Source organism: Buteo buteo, chromosome 10 (genome assembly GCF_964188355.1).
Source record: "Buteo buteo chromosome 10, bButBut1.hap1.1, whole genome shotgun sequence".
In the NCBI taxonomy this organism is placed as follows: Eukaryota; Metazoa; Chordata; class Aves; order Accipitriformes; family Accipitridae; genus Buteo; species Buteo buteo.
In genome coordinates this window covers 33,681,528-33,703,633 of record NC_134180.1, presented here as the reverse complement: position 1 = coordinate 33,703,633, position 22,106 = coordinate 33,681,528, and the positions used below count along the sequence as shown (strand labels likewise).

The window sequence follows — 22,106 nt, the reverse complement described above, 5'->3', positions numbered from 1 at the left end:
GCTGGAGGCCTTTCTTAAGGCCCCAGTATTCAGCCACGTGGAAACATTGCATATTTTTCAAATTGGCTCTATTCTGATTACTTTTAATTTTTCCCTATTAAAGGATTCATCTGGTCAATCTAGACTTTTTTTTTTTAAAAAATACAGTTTGCAAGCAGGCTGTGCTGCTTATTGGTCTACATGTAGGGATGGATACCTGCATGTCTTGCTGCATTGTCGTGATTTAACCCCAGCGAGCAACTAAGCACCACACAGCCACTCGCTTGCTGCAGTTGGATGGGGGAGAGAATTGGAAAAAAAAAAGTAAAAATCATGGGTTGAGATAAAGACAGTTTTAAGAGGACAGAAAGGAAGAAAATAATAATAATGATGATGATAATAATGATTCTTATAATGATAATAACAATGACAACAATAATAATAATAGTAATAAAATTGGAATATACAAAACAAGCAATGCATAATGCAAATTGCTCACCACTTGCTGACCGGTGCCCAGTTAGTTCCCTGGCAGTGATCCCCCCCAGCCCCACTCCCCCCAGTTTATATACTGGGCATGACGTCACATGGTATGGAATACCCCTTTGCCCAGTTTGGGTCAGCTGTCCTGGCTGTGTCCCCTCCCAACTTCTTATGCCCCTCCAGCCTTCTTGCCAGCTGGCCATGAGAAGCTGAAAAATCCTTGACTTAGTATGAACACTACTTAGCAACAACTAAAACATCAGTGTGTTACCAACATGCTTCTCATACTGAATCCAAAACATAGCACTATACCAGCTACTAGAAAGAAAATTAACTCTATCCGAGCCAAAACCAGGACATGCATGAATGGAGGGCTTGACATCTAGCCTGAAACTGATGTCCCAAACCTTTCTAGGTATAGATGAAAGAGCCAACTCTGCCAAGAGTTTGGAAACTATTGAACAGCCGTGACCTTAAAATAAAAGAGTTTTTTTTTTAAGTGACCAGGCACTTAGAAACTGGAAATAAAATATGAGTAACTGATTGAAGCTTTCATCTTCTTCCACCTTCTCCTCCTGCTATTGAACGTTTCAGTGACTCCAGTAGGAAACCAGTGTAAAATACAGTATGTTACAAAACGCATTTGTATTAACTTCCCCCTGGTGAAAGCTTCTGCAGATACTTAGAGTTATGGAAAGTAATGCCTGAGCATTTCATTAATAGTTCTTCTCCGCCCCCCTCCCCCCCATCTATCCCATATCTATATAGTGAGAAGTTACCTGTGGTGGGTTCACCCTTCTGGATGGCACCAGAAGTTCTCAGAGATGAACCTTACAATGAAAAGGTAGGTACATGATATAAATGGACTTTAGTTGCCAGATGGTTTTCTTCAATACAAGATTTAGAATGTCCATAATATTAAAATTATTGTTATTTTCATTTGTGATATTTCTGTACTCAGTAGGTCATTCAGACTAAGGGAGTGTGTGAGTTGAATAGCTAATATTTCAATTCATGCTGTGGATTCTTATACAGAAATAGAATTACCTTTAGCATAATTCACTGTTATGCTATTTCTGTTGTGGAACACCCCACATGCAGAAATATGGTAATGGCTTGTCGAGCTAACACAACTTAATTTAACCAAGTCTCATGAGAAATGTAGTGAGGTTGCTTTCATGACCATATGTGAAATCTGGGTTGAAGTAAAAGTCTGTATGTAAACTTGTACAATTATTTTAATTTAAAAAAAAAAATCAGCATTTCTCAAGGTAAGATGCCTGGATAAAAATGTTCTCCAAAGGTATTTCTAAGTTTTGCTATTTGTGGCATTGGAAAATGTTTCTTTCGGAGGAGGATCAGATCGCACTGGATTTTAGAAATAGTATTTTCAATAGAGCTCTTCTTTACACAGGATTTTCTCTCCCACGTGTAACATAGTCTACTTCAGCCCTGCAAGTGCAGCTTTTCTGTGATAAAGCCCGCATCCTGTACCTTTTTATAGCTAGTAGTCAATAATCTGTTTAATTGGTGGTACTTTTAACTTGCAGGAAGGCAGTAGCTACCTCGGTAATGAATGTAATAATTACCATTTCAAAGCTTTTTTGAGAGTTCCAGTTGACCTAAATTAATAATGAAGTACCCAATGGTGCCACATTCTTCACTAACCCTAGGGCATGGAGGACTAAAGAGGAAGCAGGTCTCATACCTCATCAGAATGAAAGGTGACATATAAACTTGCCTGATATGTAAGGGATGAGGGATGCTGGCTTCTGCACTATAGACTTATATTCCGTGTTTCCCTAAATTTTATTACATGGTAAATTCAGGTGGGTGGAAATCTGAGGAACTGTGCAGCTCCAGGGGTAGTCAGATAAGTGATTACTAAGTGTCACGGAAACTTCAATGGAAATTGATGCTGGTATACAGTGTTATTAGATATCTCAAGCTTTGGGAAAGACACTGTTTCCTCCAGAGGTGCTGAACTGTGAGATGAGAAAAATGTAGTTTTTCTTAAAAACAGCACTAATGTTCTGGATAAGCTGGGATCATGTGTATTCTAAACCCATTTTTCTAACCACAGTGATATAGGCATGTAATGTTTTGGCTATGTTTTTAATTACTCTCATCTGTAAGACATCAAATGCAATTTCACCATTCTTTATGCAAGGAAAGATTTTTTAATTTTATTTTTATTTGTTTACACTGCTGAATTAAGAATGGTTTGCTGGTTTTTTTTCTTTTTTTTTCTTGGAAGAGTTTTAAAGTTATTGCTGTTTGTGCATCAAGAATGCTTTACTGTGAGCACGTGTTTCTTCACACGGAAAATGTTAGCTATAATGCAGTTGCTTAGTGTAAGGCTGTGGTGTTCGTTCAGTTGTTTCACGATAACTGTTTGGGGTAAGCATAAACTCAGTGGCAGATAAGAACACTGAGTATTCATAGCTGAACCATGTGGCTATTTATTTTTTTTTTCTCTCAGGCGGATGTGTTCTCCTATGGTATAATTCTGTGTGAGATTATAGCAAGAATACAGGCAGATCCAGACTATCTCCCTCGCACAGAGGTGAGTGGTTACATTTATAACATTGGTGGGAGGCGGTTAAGTATGCCATGATAATGGCTGGCCTTTAGAACTTCTGGCACTGCTGCCACAGATACGATGAATAGGTGTTACATTAAAAATAGCCTGTAAAAGGGTTTTGTTCTTCTGTGCTGTTACTATAAGAAGGCCCATTGAAGACGCTTTCACAGAGACTTTGTCCAGCTGCAGTCCTCATGGGAAATCCTGTCTGCCCCTAACTGGCAGAACACTGATTGCATTGCAGTGACGTTCCTTTTGTAGAGTGATAGCTCATGTAGACTTCTTGCCTTGTTCAAAACAGAGCACTTTTGGCACACTGCATCCACTAAGCAGCCAGCCCCTTCTTGTGAAAGGGGCAGGAGCTATGTTAGCAGCAGCAGCTAAAATAAGCTCACCCTTATTTTTGTATAGACTGTGCTAAGCACTGTGGATCTGAGCTAGAATCGACTAATCAAACAAGATACTTCTTACTTTCCTTAGTTGCCTTTTGGCTGAGACCCATCTGCAGGCAGCTTTTGGCCCTCTATGGGGGGTCTTCCAAATTGTCTATCCCCTTCCGGTTCTGAAAATACAAAATTGCGTAGGTCTTGAACTGCAGTAAATAAGAGATCCTTTTGTTTCTCTGCCCTTCAGATTTTACAGAAGTGCACTTAAGGAACTGGATAATTTGTATTATCAGTCTATCATCCACTGAAAAATTAACCATTTTAATTGATATATTTTCATCATAGTGAAGCCTCTGGTTTTATAGCAGGCTGTTAATTTACACTGTGAAACTCACCATGGTGAAACATCATAGTATAAGATATTGCTTCCAGATCCACACAGGCAATATTTCAAGTGCAATGGATTGCAGTTGAGTCCAGAAAGAAGGATGGGCTTTGAAGTCAGCTCATTCTCTTACAGGTATCTTGTATCAAGTAATCCCCACTGGGAATGCTGCAGTTCAGAGTATGCATGAAGTTTTCTCAAAAACCTCTGTATGTGGCTACTGAGAGATGGTGTTCATGGTTATTCCTGATAACTCCATGTAGGGACCCCCTGAAAAGAAGATGCTTTGGGCCGGATAGCAGACCTCATTTATCTCTGTGCTGTGGTTTTGTTTGTACAGAATTTTGGATTAGATTATGATGCCTTCCAGCACATGGTGGGAGACTGTCCTCCTGACTTCCTCCAGCTGGCCTTCAACTGCTGTAATGTGAGTATCTTACTTGAAGGGGAGAGGCCTAAACTGGAGTTCTCTAAATCCCTCTGGCTTTTGAAGATAGAGCTTAAAGCATTTACAGAAGAGACTTGCAGAGCCTACCTAATAAAAGCAGCGTACGTTCTGATAACCTAGAAGGTCCCTTGCAGTTTTTATAATTCTTCCCTTCCCCTTGCAAAAAGGTCTATCTTGTGTTTTTGCAATTCTGTGTTCTGTCATGCCAAACAAACAGGTCTGGCGCACTGAACAGCTTCTTGCAGGCTGCTCAGGCAGATCATAACCAGTTGTATGCTATTGACACTGGCTGGCCCTCGGGCTGACAAAATCCAGCTGTTATTTTGTACAGACTTACTGAGCTGTGAAGAAAGAATTCTGAGTTGTTCTCACAAACAGAGGGGACAAACAGATCAAGAGCAGGCACTGTATTACTCTAAAGTTTCTACATGCTGCCTTTTGGAAAGTGGGATAAACTTTCAAATCCCTAGCCTATGTTTCAGAAAAACAAACTGGGACCCAAATGATTTAATATCAGTAAGGCTATAGGCAATGCGCTGTATGGAGTAAATTTTCTGCCAATTATTCAAGTAAAACTGTGATAGTTCATGGCTCCTCAGTGTGAAAATTCAAAGGAAGTGTGATTTCTTTTGTGGGTTATCCCATAACAGAAGTTACTAGTGCCTTTGTATATTAAACTGGTTTATATGAAGTAAGAGAACCTGAGCTTCCACCAGATTTAGCTGAAGTTGGGAATGTCCAGTTTGCACAACTTAATTTTTAGAAGTTGCCTCAACTTCTATTGCACAAAACTTTGCCTGGGACTCCACAACCAGGCCATGCTGGAGCCAATATCAGCACTGTGTCCAAGTGAGTGTTCGTAAGAAAAGTCTCATCTCTCCACGCTCATGATGCTTGTTTTTGTCCTGAGCTCTCTCTTTACTTTGTATTAGTACAAATGCATGTGCTCAAGGGAAGAGCAGTATAAAGGTGAGGATGTGAGCAGGTGGGGGTGACTGCTGCTCTTGACACAAGATAGCATAATTTAATTCTAAAAATGTTTGTGGAACTTACTCTGGACAAGCTACTTCACTCCTCTGATTTCACCTTAGTACAGCTTCACCAGGACAGTGGTATGTCTGACTCATGTTTATGAAGTGGTTTGACTATGTAAGCACTAAAGGGTTTGGCTAGAGGTAGAATTTGACTTTGGAAATCTCAACTCCCACCTGTAGACTCCATACTGTATCCAAACACATGGTACATGACTCAACACAGTTTTTCGGCACAAGTGAAATTCAGTGTAAAACTACTCATGAAGAAAGGGGAAGTGACTGATTTAATATTCTCATGTAAGATTTTGGTGTGTTCAGAGAAGAAGGATTTTCTCCTACTGATTATTGTCAAATGCTGCTTCCTGTATAATAAATGTCCCTTCCCTGGACTGAAAGTGGAAATCGCTGTCTTGTTATCAAGCCATTCATATGCCAATTTCAGTGTTGGGCATGCTGTAATTCACTTACCACTTAGCTAGTAGAAGGAAAAAGGTGGTGAACAGATAAGGCTTTCTTGTATCTTCCTAAGCATGCTGTAATTCTGTAGTAGGTGATCTGTGTGATAATTTGCTTTTAGACATGGACATTTATATAGCTTTTTATTATTTAATAGGTCAACAAACAGCGTAAACTGTATTGATCAGCTGAACTAATGTGCAAACCACTGGGGTTTTCTACAACCAGGAAATGTGTTTTAGGGCAATTTAAGAAAATCAGTAAAAACTGACATGTATGAGCAGTGGATTAAAATTTCTTTAATTTGTTGTTACAATATGTGTGGGTTTTTTTAAAATAAGTACATGCAAGGAAGTCTAAAACTCAAGACTCCCCACCAACTATAAGCCTACTAAACGTGATCATGTATGATCATGCAAAAAGCTTAGCAGTGGGAACTGAGCTGCGGGCAACTGCTGCCTTGAGGAAGAACCTTCTATTCCATTTGAACAGAAATCTGGACTGCTCAGGGAGGAAGAGGCAAATGTTGCTCTGAGTCACTTTTCCATTGCTGTTCTCATCCTGGATCTTACCTAGCACAAATTAAAATAGCCAGAGAGCTCCTCTTACTTCCTATAGCTTGCAGCAGCTCGCTAAGCTTCCCAAATTAGTAAATTTGTCAGAGTACAGAGTGTATGCTTTGGTGTTGCCCCTGCCCTACTCTTTCAGTGAAATAGGGAAAGCAGAAAAAGATATTTTCCTATGCCCGGAAATTCCAGCTGCTGCATTAGAACAACTTTCTTGCTGCTCTTGAGCTCTTCAAGTGTGATTTGTTTGGTTTTTATTAGTGTACATATGAATTTTTAGCCCTTTACCTTGTGTTGTTGTTCATACTAGATTGCTTCAGAAAGATCCATCTCGTAGGACCTGCAACGCAGTATCAGGGAGGTCTTTGGGTTTTGTTGTATACAAAGCACCACTGTTCCCTTTGTACTAGAGGTGAGATCTGTCTGGGCTTGTCCACTCTGAAAAAGCCTTTAGAGGGCTAGAAACAGGAATCAGGTCAAGCGGAATCTTTCTTGATAGTGTAATGAGGTTAATTTTCAGCGGCTGAATTAGACATTGCTACCTACAGTAGTTAAACCTGTAACATACACACAGGGTCAATGTTCAAAATGATGAAATGCCTTCTAAGTTACTACTTAAATTAAGCTGCTTGCCCTCTAGTACAATTTTAGTGTTGGACTTTGTTTAGAGATCTGTTTCCACTAGGGTGAATAAATAAATACATACTGATAAATACAAACTGAATACATACTGATGACTGGAGGGGGGGATATTTTACTTGGGCAAAGATGGATTTTTTTCCTATTGTATTACTTTGTCAAATTATATAACCAATCTTGCTTCCTCACAAGACAGACCAGTACACCAAGTAGTAAGGCTAATTAACAGACGGAAGGATACAACATTTTAAACTTTAAAATCAGCAATGCCATTTAGGTGGGTTTTAATTGAAGCCACAAGGAGATGATAGAAGAATTACAAACTTTTAGAGAATGACATAGCCAAGTTGCTCTGTTTAATCCTTATTGCTTCAGGCACGTTTTGAAGTAACATTGACGTATAATCTCTGACTGATAACTGGAGTGCAGAAAGAAGTCCTTGAACTATGAAAGGTGTTTAAAACAAACAAACAAAACCCCCTTGCAAGCCCTGAATCTAACAGCTTCCCTCCTTTTCAATTTAAAATGCATCCTCTTCATAGAATGTTTACAACTTGATAATTAAATGTGAGGGGTATAACAGACATAAACTAAGACAGAATACTACTTTTCCCCTGCTTTACTTAGGTTTTTTGCAATGACAACTCACTTCTTAAAACCGTCTTGAATTTCCTCAGTTCCTTCAGATTGTCCCTCTGTCCATGTGTAAGTAGAATAGCATGGACAAACCCACATGAACTTATTTCATTTGTGTGCATTCACAGATGGATCCAAAGTTGCGTCCTTCATTTGCTGATATTGTCAAAACACTGGAGGAGGTTTTAAACCGCCTGAGAAATGAGGACTCGGAGAGAGAGAGAAAGTTTTTGAACCTTGACAACAGTGAAAGAAAATCCAAAGGTAAGTGTCTGTATTGTACAAACATTGCTGCAGGCTAATAGCAAGAAGATACAATTCATATTTTGAAGACTGGGATTTCAGCTATATATGGTATTATTTTCAGCTTATGAATCACTTTTACTCAAAGCCTGAAATTTATTCTGGAACAATGCTATATACTTTGTACTGCAGAGTGTCCTTTGGGAAAAAACAGCTCACTGATTTTTTAAGTGCCTCAAAAGATTCTGCCCACAAGCTCTTGAGAGGAAATTTAGAGTTTATCTGGAAATGGTTTTGTAAGTTGCTAATAGTATATGAAAATCTATCAATTTCTGCTTTGTTCCTGCCATACTTAGTCCATATACGTAATTTCTTTGGTGTATGTTACATGTAACACTTAGAAGCTTCTTAAATTCCTTCATGAGGAAGAGCAGAGAAGATGCAATACTCTGAAAGACTGGGGAAAAGATGAATCCCAGATCTGCTTGGGAATGTTGGCCTTGAAGGGCTTTCTCAAAAGCTGTCTAGTGCCACCTGCTGTGGGGGGTATAGTGCAAGCAGTTCTTGTAGGCTGGGGCATATTCTGACTTAGGTATCTTTGTTAGTAGACTTCTGGCACTGGAAACTTAGAGTACAGTAAAAATAGTTTCTCGTATTGTGTATCTATAAATACACAATATATATACATATCTATCTATCTGTAATATGGTTATAGATTGAAATAAGTTCTGTATTTCAAACCACACGGAGTGCATGCGTGTGGTAGTTCTCCCACATCTGGAAAGCATCTAAAGGAGATGCGAGTTAAAAAGGAAAATTGTTTGTTTGCATGGTGGTTTGTTTTGTATTTTCTTTTTTCTTTTCATTTTCCTGGCATTCTTCCTTTGGCATACATGTCAGATTTGCATCTTCTTGGAGAATTGTTACGTGCTGTTCTTTGACTTGCATAGTCTTTCCTAGGTGGAGTAACTACAGTTTAAACTGTGGCAGTATTTAAAGGGAAAAGCAGCAATCTGTATGTGCTTATTCTGGAAATGATTTGTTATTGCTCTACCACAGAGAGAGCCAGTGGCAGATGCATGTTCCAAACACTCAAGGAGTTAGCATCTTTTCCTGAACAACTATGATTTTTCCCATCCTGTTCTAGTGATACAGCTTTTATTTATTGTTGTGGTTTAACCCCAGCCAGCCAGTGGGATGGGGGAGAGAATCGGAAGGAAAAAGGTAAAACTCGTGGGTTGAGGTAAGAACAGTTTAATAGAACAGAAAGGAGAAGTTAATAATGATGATGATAATATTATGACAATAATAATAAAAGGATTGGAATATACAAAACAAGTGATGCACAATGCAATTGGTCACCACTTGCCAACCAATGCCCATTTAGTTCCCAAGCAGTGATCCCCCCCAGCCCCACTCCCCCCAGTTTATATACAGGGCATGACGTCACATGGTATGGAATACCCCTTTGCCCAGTTTGGGTCAGCTTGTCCTGGCTATGTCCCCTCCCAGCTTCTTGTGCCCCTCCAGCCTTCTTGCCAGCTGGCCATGAGAAGCTGAAAAATCCTTGACTTAGTATGAACACTACTTAGCAACAACTAAAACATCAGTGTGTTACCAACATGCTTCTCATACTGAATCCAAGACATAGCACTATACCAGCTACTAGAAAGAAAATTAACTCTACTCCAGCCGAAACCAGGACATTTATATATATATAAAAATGTGCAAATAAATACACACACTCATATGTACAACTTTTTAACTCCTATTCATTAGGGTCAAACTCTCATATATCCCTAGTTTCTGTATTGGATAATGTACTGAGTGAAGGCTGGGATGGAATGATTTAAACTCTTCATGGTATCAGGAGGGGCATTTATTTTGGTCTTAGACTTTTCCCATCAGGGTGAAAAAGTCCCAATTCCTTTGGCAATTATGTTTTGTACTTGTTCTCTTTTATGCTCAGTATCATCAACAGATCTTGGGCAGCCTCTGCTGGAAGCCAGGATGATAAATCTAGAAGCATGCAAATTGTTCTTCTTCAAGACCACCCTGTGCCATCTCTGCTGTGTCAGTGTACTGGCAGTGAGGAGGTTTGAAGGGCCCCTAAAATACAGGGTTTGGGTAGAAGAGGGAAAGACTTCCTCATTCCTACCAAATTTTTATACAGTTTCCTTTCCTTTGTTTTGTCTGAAGACAATATTGTCTTGCCAAATTAGCATCCCCCATAATGTGGGTGGCAAATTTGATCATAAAATGATAAAGAAGCAGTCCAGTTTCAGTGTCCAGGGAAGTAAGATGGCATTAACTGAATCTGCATTTCCTCAAGTCTTCAAGTTGACTTTTAATTAGCCTGAGGCATGAGTAAAGAGGAGAGAATATTTTAAATGTAGTTTTGACTGCCTTACATTTAAAAGGTCCTGTGGACAGTGCTGCCAAACCTCCATGTTTGAAACCAATAATACACTAAGGAGAAGAGAATGGTGTGTTTGTGCAGGAACTTGTAAGGAACAAGCAGACATGTGCTTATGGAAGATACTTTGGAACATGAGAAATGCAGCTTTTTCTTTACAGTTGTCATGAAGGCTCTGAGTGAGCAGATACGCAGGTATGTAGCTCCTTTAAGCTAAGAGTATTTCTCTTCTTCTACTCAGGGCCAATGGAAAAAGGACCAGGAGTAAAACGTTTGAGTTCACTGGATGATAAGATCCCACCCAAGTCACCCCGTCCACGTCGGAATATCTGGTTGTCACGCAGCCAGTCGGATATCTTCTCCCGCAAGCCTTCCAGGAAAATAAATGTGCAGGACCCCTACTATACGCCAAACAAAGGGCTAGGCCGGAAAGTTAATCCCTTCAGTGCCCGGGAGGACCTCAAAGGTGGGAAGATCAAATTCTTTGACATGCCAAGCAAGTCTGTGATTTCCCTGGTGTTTGACTTGCATTCACCAGAGGCAGGTGGAGGCCTGAAAGCCAGCCAGTCCCAGTTCCGGCAGGCGTATAGCACAGACTGGCAAGAATTTTCCCTCCTTCCTGGGAGGAGATGCAGATCACTTCCGCTCTCTCCTGAATTGCTGCACAAGGAATATGGCCTGTTTGGGGGACTGTCTTCAACGGTCAGCAGGTGTGACCCAACCCAGCTAGGTGCAGAGGTTCGGCAAAAACTCTTGAGTAGCAGTAAATATGGTGTGTCAGAGATTCCCCCCTTTCAAGCCAAGTCTCACAGGCCAGAATTTCTTCCTGTACCAGGACAAGAAGAGGATATGGACTGTTCAGATGTGCCAGTGGTCCAGGAGGAAAACGGGTTTTGCCCTGTTGAGAACACAAGTGGAGATCCAGCATGTAATCAACCATTAGTGCTGACCCAGCCTGAGCCGCTATCTTACAAAAAGCTCCCAGTTGAGAATTCAGTCAACTCTGAGGGACATGGCTCCTCACAAGTGTTTGCAGGTTGTCTCCCTTCTGAAGAGATGGAGGTGGAAGATGACCTACTGAAAAATACTCCGCTAGAGTCTACAAAGCCTCTGTTCAGTGTTAGTCCTTCCACCGAGCTGAAGAAAGAGGCATGGCCCTTCAGGGAGCAGGATGGGGATGGTCCTGCCCTGTTGTCTCAGACCTCCTCCAACATCTCAGCAAGTGGCAGCACTCAGTCAACTTGTGACATATGAAGAGAGGGCTCAAACTGAACGTGTCCTTGGGGGAACAGTTGTTCCCAGTTGCTTAAACTCTATTTTTCTATAGTGCTGGGCTTCACATTTGAAAGAGACTCAGCAGATGGTAGAAACTGGCTGTCAAACAAGATAGCTGCAAGACAGCATCTGGAGAAGACTGATTATTTTAACTTTATTTCAAACTGTGCTTATTCCCTTCCCTGATTTGCATTAGGAGGGGAAACTACTCCAGCGAGAATGGCCATGTGGGCCCCACAGTCCTTCCAAGAGGCAGCAGCCAGAGCAGGCACCGTGTAAACAGTTTGACCTGGGTTCCAGCATGGAGTGTTTCAAGGCCTTAAGCTCCATGTTGGGTAGAAAGAGTGACCCTTAGGTTTTCCCTCTTCCTCTGACTGAACAGCTGCTCTAAACCACTGCATATTTTGCATTAATATTCTGCAGCAGTGCATGTGAGTTGGAGCCTCTGCTTTAGAAACGGGCACAGAGATCTTTCAGAGCTGTGTTGAGCAGATAGGAATGCTCTCTGGTCCTAGGGCTGCTGTGAATGCTGTTGCAGCATTAAACAAGCTCTTCTTTCAGAAGCAGCAAAAACAAAACCCCTTATGCTGGTTGCAGTCTGCAGGCTGAGTCACATGACGAGTACTTTGCAATTAACAAGAAGAATTTGTTCTCCGGTGTTTCATTTTCCCTTGGGATTTGATAATGATGTGTAATATGTTAGTGCAGGGAAGCATGATGCAGTAAGCACTACTCTCCTCCTTGCAGAGCTCTGCATGTACCTCAACCTGAATGTGGAGGAAGATTTGCTGAGGGCACAAGAGGAGAGCTGTATTCCAGGTGTTGCCATTTCTGGGCTTCTGGAGAAACTGCCAGTGAAAGTACCAGTTGTACTGAGCTTTTGTGGGGGGTGGGCTCTTACCTCTGAAGAGCCGAATGGACATCATGATCTGTTTCTGCAGAATAGTTAGTTAAGTCCAATATCCACATCACAGTTGACTATTACCACTAAGCTAGAAGGGTCACATTCACCTCCCTCTCTGGTACAACATCACATCTCATTGATATCACTGCAGTGATGATGGCTCCTTATTTAAAACCAGATTGCTTGATAGAGGACAGGAATCCCCTGCTCAGGGAAAGTTGCCAGCAGTGTGCAGCCACACAAGCGCTCTTGGAGATGATAGGCAGTAGACTCACTGAAGGGCTTTGAATTGTCAAGTGAAGAAAATTAGCTTGTCCCAAATTAACGTTTTTTCTTTTACAGAAAGAAGCTGTTGTCTTCATTGGCTTCTCCTGTCACTGAATAGGATGATCTTTTTTTCTTTTTTTTCTTTTTTTCTCTTCCCTCCACCAGCAGGTGCATGTAAAAGAAGCAGCAGCATAAGCTTTAATGCTGCTTGCTGGAACTAGCATCAGAGATCCCTGCTCTGGGATGCAATGTATGGGAAAACCTGTTCTGTGATGACGTTTGTGCAACATCCTGCCCTTTTCCACTCTTGTTGTCCCAACAGCATCAGATTTTTCTTTTTTTTTAATTTTTTTTTTTTAACCTACATTATCATTCCTGAGGTATGCATTGCATGCCTGCTGAGCAGATGGTGTTGCAGTGGAGTCCAGAATTTCACCCAGGTAGCCTGTTACACTCTTTTCCTGCTCTCTTGTAAGGATGGAAAATGTAAGCTAGTCTCTGATGGAAGCCAGACTATTCCTACTCTTTTCCTATCTCAAAGAAAGGATGAAGGAGAAAGCCTTAATTCTTTCTTGGCTGAGATGCTTATCTTGCCAGAGGTGTAGGTAACTATTTTGTGATTTACAATTATGACTTCCTCTTGTGAAGTATGTGTTAACCTGAGCAGCAGTTTTCCCTTTGCAGTGGCTGTGAAGAATTAAATGAGAAAGCCAGTGTTGCTGAGTTATTTAGCACAGTCCATGCCACATTTGGCAGCTGTTAGTAGTTTGAAAGAGAAAATGCCTATGCTTAGCAAGATCACCCTTTTTGGCGCACACCTCTCTGCTTCTTGAAGGTGCTGATCTGTAGAGTAGTCTGTCTTGTGTATCCTGTCTGCAGAGTGCAGAGCAGCTTGTATGGCTGGCACTGTGTGTGTAATTTCCTTTGAGGACAGGGAAACAGTCAGCAGAACTCAATTGCCAGCTAGTTGCCTGCCTGGTGCCTGCTTTTTTTTTTTTTTTCCTTTTTTTTTTTTTTTTTTTAAAATCTTTTTATCTTTTATACAATTGTAGTCTTTTGGGAGGGAAACCATCAGCACCAGCTTCTGTTGTCACAAGATGCATTTAGGTGTGTGACTTCAGACAAACAAGCAATAATAAGGAATAGTTTACTTCTGGATCACCAGGCTGTGAGGAAGCTGCCCAGCATTCTACAACTGCCTGCAGCCTCATCGGAGAGCACATGAATGCCTCTGGCTGCTCTGTGGCTTGCATTAGCCCTGATAGTCAGCGCTGACACCTTATCATGAAGCCTGTTGCCCTCTCTGACACTGACTGCAAAGCTTGTGCAGTCAGGCTTGGAGTACCTCTGTGGCACCCATCACAGTGACCTCATCTGTTTTCTTACACCACTGTCTCTTAAAATGCTTCCCTGCCCTGAGTAGCTCTCTTACAAAACAGCATGGCTAAAATTTTATTTTCTTAAATATCCACTCTAAGCACAGCCAGCTGACATGAATAGGGCACATCTCTCAACTTTTCTAGCTCTTTTTACTGAGGTGGAGATGTCAGAAAGAGAAACGCCAAGGAATAGTGGCTCAGGCCTTTCCTGGATTCTTGGTCTGCATGGGAAAAGAGGCATGTGTATGAAACTGGAGTAAAAGGCCATTTAAAAACAGCTAAGTGCTTACTAAAATCTAGTGTTTCCAAGGGTCTGGATGCAGTTGGCATTCCCTGCATCTCATCCCTTTGGTTGTGTAAAGCTCAATCTAGGTTGCACCTAGTAACTACCCCTAGGTTTTCTGCCTACCTGAGGGTGCTTTTCTACTGGGGGCAATTTTCTGACAGCTACTGATGGAACATGAGTATGAACATATGGTCAGCAAACTCCTTGTTTTATAATGATGTGACAAAGTTTTATTGTGATTGGATTTTATCATGATTTTTGACTTTCTTACGGGAGCAGTCCTTGCTCTTTTAAAACACTTTCTACACATTGCTAGGTTCCCTGAAGAGATCAAAGATTTTTAAAATTCACTTTAAATCTTTCTATGTTGAATTCATTTAAATGTCTGTTATAAGCTATTTTTGTTGTGGTTGCAGGTTGATAAAATGCAACTAAGAGAATGCATGTGAATTGCTGCCCCTCAAAAGCAGTGCAGACAAGGGGCTATAGTAGACTTATACTTGTTGGAGAGGCATTGATGTATTATGTGTAACAGAGCATTGGTATTTTTTGCCAGTACAACTAAAGACACTTGAATAATTCCTGTTTGCACTTAATGCTATTGTTTATATTGCATGTCACTACATTTCTATGCAAGACAAATAACCTTTTTTTTGGGAGGAGGGGCAGCCAGATAGTTGATTAAGTATAAAGATCTTTGCAAGATGATCTATTTTCGTATTTATGAAGGAGTTTTACGTCTTAATATTTTGCAGTCTGTAAATAGCTCAACTTGTAATTAAAGGCTTAGGAACAAGTTTGTAGCCTGTGTATAATAGTAAGTTAACACTGCCAGAAAAAAAATCTTTGCAAAACAACTTTTCTAATATTGTGGATATTTATGAATATGTAAAGAAAGCACGTCTTGTTTTTATGTTGATTGACCTTCTGACTTTTTTTGAAAGATAGAAATGGTGTATGTTTTATTGGAACTGCAATAAGAAGTAACCAAAGATGAATCCAGTTAAATATTTTCATAATTTTTTCTTGGTCAGGTTTTGTAAACTTTCCCAACTTGCTTTCAAAATAAAAATAAAATCAAGGCCTGAGTCTTGTGATTAAGAGGGCAACTCTAGGTTAAAAAAGCTGGCTCAAATGCTTATTTAAGCTATGGATTACATTAATACCTGGCTTGAGATAGTATTCACTGTTATTTGGTGCTGAATTATAAACAGGGAGAACTGTCATCCTTATTTAGTGTTATTTCTCTCCTGCATCTTATTGAAGTGTTACACTATTAAATCCATGAGACTCAAGGGCTTTTTTTTCTGATCTGCCTTATAGCGCTCTGAAGAGTAGGCAGTAGCCTGTGACAAAGCAAGATGGCTTTTGATAGCCAGGAAGCTTGCCATTGTGGCTGCTCTGTTCTAGCCCTACAGAATAGCTTCAGCAGCACAATAAACAGTGCAGTTTAAGAGGACCACATCTGGCTTTAAGTCCCACCGCATCACCCCTTTCTTAGAAGTTTGAAGAGCTGCTGTGGCTTGGTTCTGCATGCAGTTACCCTGCACTAGAATCAGCTGGCCCATTGAGAAGGAGCTTTCTCCTTCCCCTCTCTGCTGTAGGAGCCAAGGTCTCATCTGTGTATGCTGTAACCAAGATTAAGGTAAAGTACAACTATGAAGTGGGATAGCTTTCCCAGCTGCATGTTCTAAACCAACCATGGTGAGTGGCTCCTGCCTTTTTTTAAAAAAACAAAACAAAACACTTTTTCCCTTCCTGACTTCCTTAGAAAGACAGGAAATAAGTATGAGGGTTATAGGGAATTACCCTGCCAGCAGTGACTGAAAGCAGTAACACTTGACTAAACAGTCATAAAAACATATGCTTTGCCTGAAAAGCAAAAGCAAGCCTGCTTTCATCTGGTATCTGGAAGAAGCATCACATCTTCCTCCAGTGACTGTCCATAGCATTCCCACATCCAGTCAAGCTGGGTGTAGGGGTCAACAGCTTGGAGCGCTCGGATGTGTTTTTGTAGGTACTTTGACCTTTAGCACGTGCTCCTTTTGAAAAGGTCAATCCCACCCTAAACCACTATGTTAAGTGGCAGCATGCAGTAAGGCTGTAGGTACAGTAAGGATAAGGGCAAGATCTCGGAGGAGGCTGGGGCTCTAACATGAAAAGAAGTTTAAATGGGAAGCCCTGGCCTCTGTTTCCTCTTGTTACCAAGCGATTGCCCTCTTCATCTTCTGCAAGAAGTGAAGCCCGTGCTAAAGTAGCTAGCATACGGCCTTTCCAGAAAAGCACCCCTAGGCTGTTTTTTCAAAACCCACTTTCAGTGCAGAGCACTCAACTGAAACTTGCAGCCCTGGGTGCAGTTGGAGAGGTGCACTTTTCCTCCCTCTTCTCCAGCCTCACCCCTGCCTTCGCAGCCCAGCATGCCACTAAGGAACAACCGGGGGAACTCTAATTGAGAGCAATTTAATCAGTCAGAAGTTAAAACAAAAACAGTAAGAAACTTGCTCCCCTTCTAGTCAGTTCTTGATGGAATAAAGAACTTCAAAACTTGAGGGGAAACACAGCCCAGCTCACGGAGGAGCCCTCTAGCTCTATCCACTGGCCCAGGCCAACTTCATCTTTTGGCTGTGAGCTTTGGAAGATTTAGAAAACAAGCTCTTCACTATTTGAAGTGGCACCGATTTCCCACTGAGGTACAGTTTATTGTGGCAGTCTGGCAACCAGGGCCCTGCACCAGCATCTGTGTTTTTTCCTTTCTTGAGCATCCAGACATAAGCCATGATGTAGCCAGTCATGAATGCATCAAAGCCAGCTCGGTGTGTGCCCCCCTGTGAAGGTGGGCCATGGGTTTCCTTTTCTGCAGCACATGCTGCTTCAGTCTTGGGGATGTCTGGGTGGTTGACTGAGCCCACCCCAGCGGGAACCTCTGACTTCCCCTCCACTTGGTCACCCTCAGAGACATTTCCCTTGGCAGAAGAGCTCACAGCAGCTGCTACCTGGGCAGCAGTTCCTTCGGTGCTCCCCAGCTCCTCTTCCTGTTGCGTGCTGGTGTCTGAGCTGACTTCTGGTTCCATGTCCGTGGAGTTCTCCTCCAGTGGCCTGCCCTCACTGTTAGGTGTGATCTCTGCAAGCTCTGTAGCAGCTGCAGGCTCATAGCAGCTCTGTTTTCGTGGTGGTCCCTCCTCCCCATTCTGAGCTAGCTCAATTTCTTTCCCTGAGCTTTCCTGTTCAAACACCTTTGCAAGCTCTTCTGTGTTCTTCTGACGCTTCCATTTGTGCTTCCGTTTCTTCCGCTTCTCCTCCCAAAGCTTGTCATCCTCATCAATTATGAGGTCAATGTTATGAGACTGTGGACACTTCACCCCTTTTGGACACCAGCCATAGGCCTAAGGGGGGAGAGAGAGAGAGAAGTCTGTAGCCACCAGCCTCCTGGTTAGAGCAGGCTATCACCAAAACATGGAGCAGAGCTAATTATTCCCTTCTACTGAGGGCTTGTAAGGCTGTATCAGGAGCACTGTGTCCATTTACAGCCCCACAACACACAAGAAAGGCACTGACAAACTGCAGCAAGTGCAGCCAGGAGCTGTCAAGATGCAGCATGCAGCGTATGAGGAGAGGCCAAGGAAGGTGGGTTTGTTCCACCTGGAGAAGACAAGGCTAAGGGGATGGGGATATCTCGTTGCTGTCTGCAGCTACCTAAAGCAGAGGTTATAGAGGTGGAGCTAAGCTTTCCTGAGGGGAACATAGAGAAAGGTGAAGTGTTAACAATCAGGGGAAATTCTGCCTAGATATATGGGAAAACATTTTTCACAGTGAGTGGTCAAGCACTGGAACAGGGGCCTGGAGGGGGTTTGTAATCTCTGTCCTTAGAGATTTTCAAAATTCACCAAACAAGGCTCTGAGCAGTATTGAGCTGGTGGTTGGATGAGAAACTTCCAGTGGTTTGTCCAACCTATGTTGTTCTGAGACAGTAACGTGCAACATCTGGAAGAGCACCTTTTCTCCCTGAAGCATCTGAAACCAGTTATGATCTGATCAGACAGGCTCTTTGTTTACTACTGTAGCAACACCAGGACTCGAGATGCTGTGGATCACACTGTGCTACAGTGCCAGAAGCTGCAGACAGGTAATATTTTTTTTTTATATCTAATGAAGATATGGGGGAGGAAAGAGGTGGCATTTCTTGCTCAGAGAACAAGCCAAACTAATTCAGAACTTGCAGCCCTCCCAAGACAATGATGGGTACTGTAACTCATACCATCCCACTGTTTAGGGCCATATAATCACTTTCTGAATCTTCATGTCTAATGTAGCCTGTGGAATTCACTGCCTGCAAACAGAGCATGCTATTGCCCTTTCTGTCATGAAGCCACCTGAAGCTTGAAAATCTTCCTTGTGCTGTGAAGCAAGCAAGGTGAAGTTCCCAGGTGCTTTCCTACCTCCTCCTGCTCTGACCATATGTGGCTTTTTCCACGGAGCCAGGAGGGAAGCAGGGATTCACATTACTTACCGAAAATTTCTCACAGACAGGCACCTTATTTCCCCCTCCCACATTGTGGCTTTCTTCTTCCAGAGAGCAGTGGCGATAGTCGATGTAATGGGACATGTTGGCAGGGTAGTTGCAGAACTCAACGGTGAGGTGCGAGCCACTGGAGTCCTTCAGCTTGCAGTTCTCTCGCTTGCTGGAACAAACAGGAGTACACAGTTACTGCGGTTAACTCACTGAAGGTACCACAGCGAGCAGCTCGTGCAAACATGCTGCTCTCCACCAAGTCTCAACTCCACTAGTTTCCTCTTCTTGAGCTCTAGCCCCAGCTTGACAGCCTGCTGGAAAGAAACTCAGTCTCAGGAGAATAGCTTTAGTAAGTAGTTGCTTCCATGCTGATGCGAAGGTTGGTTTCTCTTAGGCCAACGTACAGGCAGGGACAACGGTGTCTCCAGTGACGCTATGGGAGAAGGGGACACATAGTTTGATTTTAAATATTAAGGGCACTAATATACGTGTTAGTCTTCATAATGTTAATGGACAAAGAAAAAAATACCCCAAAATGAGGTATCACGTAGAGCATCCAGCAGCCACTGCCCAGACAGGTCGAACCTGGGCAATATAGACAACAAGGAAACGTTTTCCATCTCATGAGAAAAGAACCGTTTTGTCCCAAGAGCTGGCTAAAAGGCCCCAAACCTTTGGAAGGCTCCATGTAACTAGACTTGGGGGTTAAAACATTTCAGAGAGCAGTTTAAAAAATATTTTTATCTTGTCAAAACAAAGCATTCTCATGTTTGAGAACAGCCATCTTGAATGTTTTCAGACCTGTCAAAGTGGCATTTCCTGATGTAAAACAGTCACTAAAAATACCATTTCTTCTCTACACAGAGTGTGACTTCAGTTTAATGGAGATTCAAGAGGCTGTATCACTGCCAATGACTTGTTTAGATTGTGTGGGGAGTGCAGAACCAGGGGCCAGACTGACACATGAAGTGGACAGACATCTCTGCTTCTAACATGTGTCTGCCTGGAAGATATCCACGAAGAGCTGGAGGCAGGAAGGAGGACAGGATGCCGTGGAACAAGAGCACGACCTTTGCTTGGAAGGAAAGCAATGGGAGTTGTAGCTGGTTGTACATGAGTGTCACGTGCAGGACGCATGACACAGCCGGTCAGCGTCAGGAGGTGCAGGGTGCGCTCAGCCTTTAACTGCACTATCCCTTACAAAACCACGTTGTAACTAGCAGACGCTTCAGTCACAGCCCTGTTTTCATTTGCTCTCTGAGTTCTAAGGGTCTCTTTTCTGCCTGTGTTCCTGCCATGGCCCTGTGGCACTGCTGGACCAGGGCCAGGCAGGGAATCAATTCTTTTTCAGTTAGATCAGGTCACTCTGTGGTCAAAACTGCTGCCAGCGGAAGACAGAAATCCTCTTTCAGCAGCTACTCGCCAAACAGACAAGGCATATTACAAAATGCACCCTGATGCACTCAGCACCTGTCCTAGAAATAGGAAGAGCATGGGGCAGAGTTACCTGAAAAGCACCTTCCTTCACTCATTGGGATAATACAAAGAGCCAAACCCCTTGCCTGGAAAAACAAACAAACAAACAGAACACTGTCGCTCTCTTTGCCTTTCCTCCCATAAGCTTTAAATACCAGAGTGCTGCTCACCACTTCTTGTAAGCGTACTCCAAGTAGGATGCTACAAAGCGAGTCTCAAACTCTGAGGCGTACTTGGTGTCGTATATTCCTGCTGGAAACATTTCCGAAAGGTCAGCGGTGAAGGTGCCGAGGTTGTCTGGGAGGTGAGCATAGAAGCACTGGTACAGGAAGACCAGATCGATCAGGCCATTATGGAGAATGAGAGGCTTCTTTGCTCGTATGAGCTCCAGAAAAAAAGTCCGAACGCTCTGGCTCTGGTTCTCATTGCCCTGCAAGAGGAAGCATTAGTCAGCGAGCCTTCGTGCCTTGGCTTGCCATCACCCCAGGAAGTCCTCGGAGCCTGCAGTGAATACTGCCTACAGCTATGACTTGCTCTGACCAAACAGGGGCCCAAATATTTGGAATAGCAACTGCAAGAAGTGACAGCCTGCATATAAAACGGCAGGGAGGTGAAAGGGATAATGCTGCACTCAAGACCCCAGCGTGAGCCCACCTTTGCTCAGCAGCTGTGTGAGGGAGACACCAGGACCGAGGGAAGCCAGCAAACCTCCCCAGCAGCCTGGAGCAGCGCTGGCAGAGGTGTCCGAAGGAGAGTCGTTCTGTACCTTGTCGTTGCCCTTGTGGTAAGGAATCCCCTGGGAGTACTGCTTGTTGAAGTCGAAGCCGTGCTGCACCAGGAACTGCACCGACTGGGGTTCGACAATATAATCCTCCATGCAGAGGAGCGTCAGGTTGTAGATCTGGCAGAGGTACGTGTTCTCGGACTGCAGAGGGAGAGCGTGCAAAGCCATACGGGGATACCTGCGGCAGGCAGCTGCCGAAAAAGCCAGGAGCGACTCCGCGGAGCACGGGTGGGTTGACTCCCGTCTCCCAGTGGAGTCCCGGTGCCCGCTGCTCCCTCGGAAGGCGGGAACGAGAGGAAAGGGCCGCTCTGCGGCCCGTGCGCCTACCTTCTCCGGGAGCTGCTTGAAACAGGCGACGCCGAGCGAGAGGACGGACCGGGTCCTGGCCGCGCTGCAGACGGCCCGGTACCGCTCTTCGATGCACCTGGGCGGCAGGAGAACGGCAGCTGACGGCTCCCGCCCCGGGAGAGCCGAACCCGCCGGGGGAAGGGAACCGGGCAACCGGGACCGGGAGGGACGCGCCTCGGAGCAACCGCAGCCGGTAAGTTCGGCTGAGCGACACCACCACCCCGGCCTCCCCCCCCGCCCCGCACGACCGGGGCACTCACGGGCTCAGCAGCGACTTCCTGGCGCCGAGGCCGCTCAGCTCCTGCGGGGAAGACACCCGTCAGCGGCCCGCCCGCGCCGCCGGTCACCGCCACCGCCCCCCGGCCCGCCCCGCCTCACCGTGTCCACGGCGACGAAGGTGGCGGTGCGCAGCGCCAGCACCATGGAGGGCCACAGCTCCGTGAAGTTGTCGTTCTGCACGTCCACCACCGGCACCCGCCACCGCGCCATGGCTGCCGCCGCCGCCGCCGCCCCGCGCCGCTCCCGGGGCCTCTGCCGACGCGGCTGTCCGCCGGCTGCCCGCTCCCCCCGATCGCTCTTTCCGCCCCACGCCCCGCGTTCCCTGCCCGCCCGGGAGGCCCGA

At 43.8% G+C, this 22,106-nt stretch overlaps 2 protein-coding genes across 5 annotated transcripts in view; one reads left to right on the top strand and one right to left on the bottom strand.

The window, feature by feature from the left end:
• Window positions 1-13,059, top strand: part of TESK2 (testis associated actin remodelling kinase 2) — an 83,186-nt gene extending 70,127 nt beyond the window's left edge. For both annotated transcript variants that reach the window (XM_075036979.1, XM_075036981.1), the window contains 5 exons: window positions 1,231-1,306; window positions 2,945-3,028; window positions 4,158-4,244; window positions 7,725-7,860; window positions 10,497-13,059. In XM_075036979.1, coding sequence (XP_074893080.1) covers window positions 1,231-1,306; window positions 2,945-3,028; window positions 4,158-4,244; window positions 7,725-7,860; window positions 10,497-11,509 — 1,396 coding nt within the window. In that variant the 3' untranslated portion in view covers window positions 11,510-13,059. The remainder of the gene's footprint in view (window positions 1-1,230; window positions 1,307-2,944; window positions 3,029-4,157; window positions 4,245-7,724; window positions 7,861-10,496) is intronic.
• Window positions 13,060-16,810: 3,751 nt separating this feature from the next.
• TOE1 (target of EGR1, exonuclease) lies at window positions 16,811-22,018 on the bottom strand. Of its 3 annotated transcripts, XM_075036984.1 has the most exons (7): window positions 21,863-22,018; window positions 21,745-21,785; window positions 21,464-21,560; window positions 21,119-21,277; window positions 20,523-20,782; window positions 18,874-19,045; window positions 16,811-17,749 (listed from the first exon to the last, which is right to left on the bottom strand). In XM_075036984.1, exons 1-7 carry the CDS (start codon window positions 21,971-21,973, stop codon window positions 16,955-16,957), a joined length of 1,635 nt encoding a protein of 544 aa, XP_074893085.1. In that variant the 5' UTR covers window positions 21,974-22,018; the 3' UTR covers window positions 16,811-16,954. The 3 variants fall into 3 exon arrangements, with proteins under 3 accessions (XP_074893085.1, XP_074893083.1, XP_074893084.1); XM_075036982.1 differs by having other exon boundaries at window positions 21,119-21,560; XM_075036983.1 differs by having other exon boundaries at window positions 20,586-20,782; window positions 21,119-21,560.
• Window positions 22,019-22,106: the final 88 nt, after the last annotated feature.

Excerpts from the sequence above, each read along its gene's own strand:
- TOE1 (XM_075036982.1), bottom strand. The coding sequence starts at position 21,973 with ATGGCGCGGTGGCGGGTGCCGGTGGTGGACGTGCAGAACGACAACTTC. Across the intron at positions 21,786-21,862 it reads CCTTCGTCGCCGTGGACACG|GAGCTGAGCGGCCTCGGCGC; the intron begins GTGAGGCGGGGC and ends TCTTCCCCGCAG. Across the intron at positions 20,783-21,118 it reads ACCACAAGGGCAACGACAAG|GGCAATGAGAACCAGAGCCA; the intron begins GTACAGAACGAC and ends TTCCTCTTGCAG.